Source organism: the organism of the source record quoted next, unplaced genomic scaffold (genome assembly GCF_019419815.1).
Source record: "Pyrus x bretschneideri cultivar Hongxiangsu unplaced genomic scaffold, Pyrus_bretschneideri_v1 Contig59, whole genome shotgun sequence".
Taxonomy (NCBI): Eukaryota; Viridiplantae; Streptophyta; class Magnoliopsida; order Rosales; family Rosaceae; genus Pyrus; species Pyrus x bretschneideri.
Genome location: NW_025999797.1, coordinates 1,324,281 through 1,333,435, shown reverse-complemented (window position 1 = coordinate 1,333,435; position 9,155 = coordinate 1,324,281). Strand labels below are relative to the sequence as shown.

Genomic DNA, 9,155 nt, shown 5'->3' with positions numbered 1-9,155 from the left:
AAATTTTTTTCATTGACGAAGATTGATATAATTGTTAACCGATGGACAATTCATTATCCCATGGGTATGGTTATGAACAATTCCCGATAGTTAATTACGGTTATGGATATGGTTAATATTCGTGGTTATGGAATGGATATCGCATTTCCGTTCCCAAACTGAACCGTCCTCATCCATGTATCACATCAAACAAAATATAGAAAATTAATAAAAAGTCTCTCACAAAACTTAGCATAAGGGGGTGGATCACCCGAGAAACTAGCTCAAAGAGTTATTATAGACGGTTCGAGTCTTAGGGACTCTCATCGTATCATCAAAATGCCGAGTTCTAGCTACTTAGTATTATGATGTAGTGGTATTCATCTTCACTTGTAAGTGAGAAGTCTTAGGTTCGATTCTCTCTAAAGGCGAATTTGAACCACATTATTAAGACTAGTCCAATGTGAGGCGTAGCCCACTCCCTCATCCCCTTACTGTAGATAATATTGTTTGTTCAAAAAAAAAAAAGTTGCTGAGTTCCAATTTTAGTTTAAGGACATTTTTTTTAAATTCAAAATCTTGAAGTGTGACTTTTTCTTGTATTTTTTAAATTAGTTTTTTATTTCAGTTCTTGATGTTGTAGAATTATTAACAACCAATTTTCCCAGAATTTCTTCCCAAATTAGAGATTGGCTGTGCATTCTCGTTGGGCGTTTTGTCCTAGTGAGCAATGTATGACATTTTACTTCATTTTGCTCCATCACATTGGTCATGCTTTGAACCCTATGTATTTTTAGGTGCTAACTCACTTGAAAATTTATCAATGGAGAATTCAATGATTTGTGAAATTGTTCATTATATATCTTTCTTACAAAGGGAAGCCACTAACTTATCAACACGTATGATTATTAGACTTAAATATACCACAATGGTTAGGTGTGTGTGATGTCTATATAAGAATCAGGCACCGCAACTTAAGCATTCTACATTGATTTTCTATTTTCTCTCTCTTGTTATTTATTGTATAAATATCACACTTATGAATTCAATATGTTAAACTAAAAAAAAATAAAAATCGCTTTCATATCGCTCACATTTTCCAACCTACCATAGAAGTTTGATTCCTTATTGTTGATATCACACTCAATATTTCGGCATACTGCACCTTAAAGTTATTAGTATAGTATCTATAGTCAAGCTTACAAGTCTTGTCTTGTTATTAGTAGAGTGCTTTATCTTCAAACTTACAAGACTATGACTCATATCCTCTCCTTTCTCTGATAAAAAAGTTATCAATGTTTGTATATCTTTTTCCCCAACTCTGAACAAACCCCCTTTAACCAATTCTTTACGTACCCCTTTTATTAATAGGGAGTACGAACTTTGACCCTCTTCAAATTTCGGAATGATCATGAGAACAAGAGTGAAGGGGTTTATTTATGTTTGCTAGAAAATAAACTTGAATTAAAGGAAAATTATCTAATACAACCAGTTATAGTACTTGAGTCCTTCAATCAAATGGCTTATAACTTAAGGTGTTCAAGAGTATTCATGTACCTAAGATCCTATATTTAAGTCCTTCCTCAATATCACTTGTATATAAAAGTAAATAATAAAATATAAAATAACAAGGTTGACAATTAGCTTACTTAGAGCATATCTATGGGAATTAACAATTGTTTTATAAGTGTCATTTACTAACCTATATGACACTTTAATGCTACTTTAAACGTTGTCACTCAAGCTCATCTTTAAAAATTCGGAAAACTAATGAAAATGACTTGAAAACTTTGAGTTTTAACGAAAATAACAAAATAAAGGGGTAAAGTGAATAGTATCATGATTAAATTTTTAGTGTAAAAATGTGATTTTTCGTTAAAGTAAACAGTACCGGGAGCTTTTCATTAAAGTTTCCAAAAAAAATCTTTGTTGACGCAACGTTCTTTTTGACCCCTAGAAGCCCAAAGGAACATGGGCCCAAATAAATGAAGGCCCAAAGAAACATATGCCAAAGAAAGAAAGGCCCAAAGGAAGAAAGACCAAGACTCAACATAATTATCTCAAGTGCTTCAGATGACCGCTCAGCGGCCTGGTTCGCTTGTCAATAACAAAGCCGATCGCATCCTCATAAAGTACTTTCTGACTGATGACATCAATTTTGGTGTATTGACAACTTTATAGCACAAAGTCTCAGGGACACAGGGACATGCTTACTCGGACATCAACTCCAGGCCACGTGACAACTATCAGAGAGAATACAAGCCCATGAAAGGATGTAAAGGCTGACATATTAAGCAATCGGGGTATGGATTCCCACCAACCTTCGTGCCAAGCAAGGTGCTTGGTACGCGTTGTCCCAAGAAAATAGGCAAATGGACCTGAACTAACATCATTTTGTTACCATGTGCCAACTAAAGAACTAAAGGACAACTAGTAGATCCTGTCTACGTATTCGGTGCATTAAATGCAAAGGCAGTTGAAGACTCGAGCCTAAGAACTGGGGACTCATTGAGGGCCTATATAAGGAGGACAAGTACTCCTTAGAAGGGGTCGAACAAATACACAGAGAAAAAAGAATAGATTATATTGAGTGTAATATATATGGTGACTCAGTGGGTGTAGTCTAGTTTTGAGAGGCGAACTATTTAAATTTTGTTCACTTCTTATCATTTCAATTCTAAGCAGACCAAAGGATGACTACATGACCAAAATGGTATTTGTTAGCCTCACAAGATTTGAGCGTTAACAACCTCTTCAAAAGTTATTTTGTTACTTTAAAGTTCGTCACCCTACCCATATTCACTAATAGGCTAACCCTATTTTCTTTAACATAACATATAAATTTTTACCCTTAACGGTCACATGAAGAATATGTTACATACACAAACATAATATTCTTTTAAGAATAATACTTGGCTACCCAAATGATGAGTAGGAGTTTCAACCCAAAACTCTTCGTTTCCGATTCATAGACCGTAATATTTATGATCAAAACTGTTCATATAATAAATCACTCTATAAAGATCATGTTTGCAGAAAATCAATTAAAACTAAAGTCATTTAGTCGATCACATTGTCCAAGAGCAAATGGACTGTCTATCTACGTGCTACATTTGATCTACTTAATAACCTTATTTTCAATTCATTTTTTTGCAGAGATGATTTTTAAAGACGGTTCCGATTATAAGAACAATTTTTTATGAATTAGACAATTTTTTTAATAGAAGTTCCAACTCGACTTTGAGTATCAAAACATTGCTCATATTTTAATCTAAATTACCCAATTTAGAAACTAGACGTGCCGTTTAATTGGGGCTTAACTTAAAGCAATAAACTTCCTAGTGGAGTTACTATTTTTGCTCATTGAATGCATTTGAGAAGCTCCCCAACCAACTGCCAAACCCAACCCGCGCGTAATTACGTTTTCACTCGAAAGCAGCAGCAGCAACTCTACTCTCTCACTCTACTTGTAGACAGACACGGCCGATTCCAAAAAGTCCCATCACGCCAGCTGCCATAAGTATTCCTCTTCCCTCCTCCACTCTCTCTGTCCCTTCTCACAGCTTATTCACAGAAGCACTTGTGAGAAAGGCACCAAAATTCTAAATGTCGGATGTAAAAGCCGAGCACCTGAGCGACCAGCTTTCCGAGCAGACCTCAATCTTCGGCCTCCGTCTTTGGATTGTTGTTGGGGTCTGCGTCGGCGTCGCCTTCGTGCTCCTCCTCGTCCTCATTTCTCTCTGGTTCGCCGCCAAGCGTTCCAAGAACAAAACTTTAGCAAAACCCACAATCCCAATCGTCTCCAAAGAGATCCAGGAGATCCGGGTCGACCATGTCCGGACACAAACCCAAGCTTACTCGCGCGCGGAGCCCGACCCAGTTCCCAGAATCGAGAGGCAACACTTGCTGAAGCCGACAGAGGAAGAGAACCCAATTGGGTACCAGAAAGTGCACATTGAGATTGGGAAGGACCACCGGATTACTTACCCAATCGGGTCTTCTTCTTCGCATGGAAGCGGGGAGGCGCGCGGGGTTGAGCAGGCGGGGATGGTGGGACCCGAAGTTTCTCACTTGGGGTGGGGACACTGGTACACTCTTAGAGAGCTCGAGGTTGCGACAAATGGGTTTGTGGATGACAACGTTATCGGGGAAGGAGGATATGGGATTGTTTACCATGGTATTTTGGAGGATAAAACTCACGTTGCTGTCAAGAACTTGCTTAACAACAGGTGCTTTTGAAGTCAATTCTTTTGTTTTCTAGTATTTTGTGGGGGATTAAGGGCCTGTTTATGATATCTTATGTGATTGTTTCGGGCTCGTCAAAGCGTTCTAGAGAAGCACATGCTTGCGTCTTTAGAAAGCACTTCACTTCAAGCACTTCAAGTGTTTTTGGGGAAGCGCTTGGATTTTTCATAAAGATTTGAATGTGTTTGTAATAAATGTACTTCTAGCATAAACGCGTACGAGCAAAAGTGCTTTCCAGAGAAGTAATCGCAAATCGGCCCTAAGTTCGTATATAATGCGAGGCTTATTGTGTGTTTGGTTATGTAGTTTTGTAAGAGTTTGCGTTTAGTCAATTTTGTTAGAATTTGTGTTGTACTAATTGACTGATGACTGTGATAAAGTGAGCTTTTGTGATTGAATTAATGGATTAGAAATTGGGTTAATTGAAAGGGGGCAAGCTGAGAGGGAGTTCAAGGTTGAAGTGGAGGCAATCGGACGAGTTCGACATAAGAATTTAGTAAGATTGCTTGGCTTCTGTGCTGAAGGAGCTCATAGGTACTCTGTTTTTTGCCTCATTACTCTCTAGCTTCATTATCTCAATTGTAGCTTTTAATCTTGTAATTATAGTTTATTAAGTCCATAGCGATAGAATATCAACTCTATCTTTTTAACTGCATTTATGTTGATAGGATGCTTGTGTATGAGTATGTCAACAATGGGAACCTAGAACAGTGGCTTCATGGGGATGTTGGGCCTTGCAGTCCGCTTACTTGGGAGATCCGAATGAATATCATACTAAAAACCGCAAAAGGGTACAAAATGCAGATCAATTTAGAATTCACATATGCTATTGATCTTTCTTGTTTCCCCGACTTCATCGGTGGCTTTCATCATAACTGATTTAATCTTGTAGGTTAACATACCTTCATGAAGGACTGGAACCCAAGGTTATTCACCGTGATATAAAATCGAGCAACATTTTACTTGACAAGCATTGGAATGCCAAGGTGTCAGACTTTGGCCTTGCCAAGCTCATTGGTTCTGAGATAAGCTACATTACAACACGTGTCATGGGAACATTTGGGTATGGTGGACCCTCCATGTGCTTATATGTATGTGTTTATGCGCTTGCATTTTCTTGCGTTGATCGATAATAATCTATTTCTGCCTTTTGAAGCTATGTAGCTCCCGAGTACGCGAGTACGGGCATGTTGAATGAGAGAAGTGATGTGTATAGTTTTGGGATTCTTATCATGGAGATACTATCGGGGAGGAATCCAGTTGATTATAGCCGGCCTCCAGAAGAGGTCTGAATCCTTAAGATAACCTTTCTAATGGCTTCCGGTTTTCTTTCTTTCGTGAGTTTCCTTTGATTTTGTTTTAACAAATGTGAGATTATCAGGTGAACTTAGTGGATTGGCTTAAGAAGATGGTTGCTGACAGGAATGCAGAGGCAGTATTGGATCCCAAGTTACCCGAGAAGCCTGCTTCCAGGGCATTGAAGCGGGTTCTTCTTGTAGCTTTACGGTGTGTGGACCCAAATGCACTGAAGCGGCCAAAATTGGGACATATTGTACATATGCTAGAAGCTGAAGAGTCCCCATTTAAAGATGTACGTGTGCCTTTCTGAGTGAAAATGAATAATGGTCTCTCTGTCACTTTCTCTCATCGATTTCATTTGGCACTTGTTATACTGTTACATTCAATGCAGTAAAATGACATATCATATCTGTCCCCTTAATGCTGTTACTTCTTTCATCTAGATGTTTCAATTCTGTTTTCTAACTTTTCAAGTTGTGAACACTTGTTTTAGGATCATAGATCCAGAAGGGACGCAGAGCGCTTGGATGGTGAAGATGTGAAGGATGGGCTGAAAGAGAAGCAGGTAACTGAACCAGGTGATAGTAGTGGGTACGAAAGTGGCATTGCATTAGTCCGATAAGACATGATGGAGGGATCGAGGAGAAAAGCAGTGCCAATTTTACCAGACTTGTTTGATGCGGGTGACGGTTCTTGCACTCATTCAGTAGCTGGCCTTTGCAAATGGTGCCAAAGTTATCCAATAGCTTGCCGGCTTTTACATACACAGGGTATTACGCTACGTTGTTTTCTGATTCTATGCTTGTGTTTTGCTCCATATAGTTTCACAAGAACAGCTGATTCAAATGTTTTGGCAAATGCCATTTTTCAGAAAAGCTTTGAGCAATGAGTGTGTAATGTAATTTGTTAGTCACACTATTCCTCAAATCTGTCATTGTTGAATAAAATATTATATATATATATTTTATTTATATATCAAGTTTAAATTCAAATTATAGGTTCCTGAATCATCTGGTGGCATTTAGTTTACATGTATTTATAGGCAAGTATGATTTTTGTTTAATTATTATTATTTTTTTGTCAAATGATAAAATAATTACATTAACATCTAAATTACGATGTGGGAGATTAAGCGTACTGCTCAAGCCAATTTGGCTAAACCTAGGTGTGCATGTAAACATGATAAATTTTCAATCATTTTTTGTTTGATTTTGTTCACATTATAAGTAACTTGATAAAGAAAAAAGCCCCAAAAAGTGAATGCCCTAAATTAAATGATTTTTTAGCTATGAAATTCATTCTAAAAGTAGTTGGTGGATTTTGATCACAAACTGTGGCCCTGGCACCTCCAGTAACATGCCTTTTGTTATGAGTGGGGAAACTTGTAGTCGTAAACCGAGACAGCTTGACAGTGTGCAAATAAATAGCACTGCAGCTCATGAGAGGTTGGGTGAGAAAACTTTCAGCTTCACGGTCCCATCGTTACATAATCCTTCTAATTCACGCGGTAAAATATAAGTGGGCGACATCATTAATATTTTATAATCATAATTATTGTATTAATAAGTAAATACACGTACTAGTCAACTGTTAACTAATTTCGTAAGGCGGTGTGACGGTCTGGGATTAGGAAACTTCATTCCTCCAAATGTAGAAGGTGTTGAAGAGATTATGATTCTCTTCTCTCATCTTTTCATCATTTTTTCTTACATTCTTTATTTTGTTTTTGGTTTTTTTTTATAAAAAATTAATATAAGATATTAACGTGGTTTAATTGTGACCGTTCAAATAGAAAGGAAGAGAAAAAAAATGAGAGAGAATCCTACTCCATGTTGAAGACGGCTGCATGACCTCCGTTCATCCCCACCCTCCTGAATGGAAGGGATCTTCTGTACTTGTTGCAGTTTTATTACTATGAAAGTTTAATTCTTGGTTCCCTCCACTTCCAAAAATATCTTAAGATAAAAGGACAATGATATGACTTCAAGGTCACTATTTATTCTTTTATTTTTGTTTTTGATGAAAAAAACTATTAACTTTGGGAAGAAAAATATGTTTTGGACTTAAATTTTCAAGGGAGATGTGTAGGTACTAGCTAAACCATCTGATTGCCACACTTCTTGGCAAATGGGAATAAATTTAGGTTAGTGTTATTTATACATTTATTTTTACTTCTCATACAGTTCTATCAGTTTTTGGCCGTTGAATCGAATAAGTTGAAGAAAATCAATGCCAAAGATTAACAAGGATGTGTGGGAGATAAAAATGAGAATGTGAATTAAATTTTCCTAAATTTATTAATGAATTACTGGACTTCACAAGTTTGGAGCAATTCTAAGGTCTAGTTTGCGGACCAACTCATTCTTACGACCAAATATCAAGGTGTAGGTACAAGTTCTGTTGCCGACAATTTTGGTGACACGTAAAAACAAAAAAAAAAGGGGGCTAAGACCCCTCTATAAGTTCTCAAAGAGGCTTATGGTAATGCCCTGACCCTGAGATGAGGTAGTTTCCTTGCCCCTAAATTTTTACAAACAAACATTGAAAGACGAGATTCGTGGTGTCATCTATTATCCAATGTGAAAATCTTATCGTGCTCTAATGTATGATACGTACCAGATGACAAACATTGAAAGACGAGATTCGTGGTGTCATCTATTATCCAATGTGAAAATCTTATCGTGCTCTGATGTATGATACGTACCAGATGACAAACATTAAAAGACGAGATTTGTGGTGTCATCTATTATCCAATGTGAAAATCTTAACGTGCTCTAATGTATGATGCGTACCAGATGAATGATAGATTAGATGTGGAGTAAACAATCTAACAACCCCCCTAGTGTTTAGGTACACTGGTGCATATTGTAAATCCCTTCAATTATGTGGCTGTCCGAAGAACGGGAGATGCCTCAAAGTCATCGGTTGTACACATGTAGTTGTATATAATTAGTTACAAACACTAATCACGAGTTAGTGTACATATTCCCTTATGTCTACAACACTTGTCATGTGACATAAGGAGATATATCTTCAATTATAGGGTAGATTCTTTCTACTTGAGAACAAATTGATACACACTATAATTATTGAGGAATGCTAGTAACTTCTGATTTGGAACTTCTCATTTTACCTTCCCAACTCTCCCTCTCATCCTACAATGTTGAACAATAATCTGAACTATCTATTTTCTATTCACCCGTTAAAGATAAACTTTGCCCATAATCAACCTAATCCAAAATCATTTAGTCGCCTAATAGTTGTCCAATATATAATATACCATGTTCTTCAATTGAACACTAAGGCTTTGACAATGTTAATCAAACACTATTTGTGATTTAGTTGATTTTTTGCAAAGTTGATTTTTAAAAAGTGAACCGAAAAGTATATAATTTTAATCATGGTACAACATTGCTAAATGAGAAAGAGAATCGATATGGAGCGACTGAGAACGGTGGTAGGAGACATCACAGTCAAATAAGTGAAAACTTGGAATCTTAGGAGACATCCCAAACGAACTTGGCCCAAATTTTAACTTAGAACTTCCCGCTAAAAAGAATAAAAAAAAAAAAAAGAACCTCCAGAGACTCTTTTCGGGTAATGGTAAAATTCAGAAAATAAAAGGGACGAAG

At 37.0% G+C, this 9,155-nt stretch overlaps 1 protein-coding gene across 1 annotated transcript; it reads left to right on the top strand.

Moving 5' to 3' along the window:
* Window positions 1-3,390: 3,390 nt before the first annotated feature.
* LOC103935139 (probable serine/threonine-protein kinase At1g01540) lies at window positions 3,391-6,502 on the top strand. Its single transcript, XM_009344896.3, has 7 exons — window positions 3,391-4,208; window positions 4,654-4,758; window positions 4,893-5,015; window positions 5,117-5,287; window positions 5,381-5,510; window positions 5,606-5,815; window positions 6,017-6,502. The coding sequence occupies exons 1-7, from the start codon at window positions 3,586-3,588 to the stop codon at window positions 6,143-6,145; spliced, it is 1,491 nt and encodes a 496-aa protein (XP_009343171.1). The 5' UTR covers window positions 3,391-3,585; the 3' UTR covers window positions 6,146-6,502.
* Window positions 6,503-9,155: the final 2,653 nt, after the last annotated feature.

Coding starts and splice junctions, on each gene's coding strand:
- LOC103935139 (XM_009344896.3), top strand. CDS start 3,586: ATGTCGGATGTAAAAGCCGAGCACCTGAGCGACCAGCTTTCCGAGCAG. Junction 5,016..5,116: donor ATACTAAAAACCGCAAAAGG/GTACAAAATGCA, acceptor TTAATCTTGTAG/GTTAACATACCTTCATGAAG. Junction 5,816..6,016: donor AAGAGTCCCCATTTAAAGAT/GTACGTGTGCCT, acceptor CACTTGTTTTAG/GATCATAGATCCAGAAGGGA.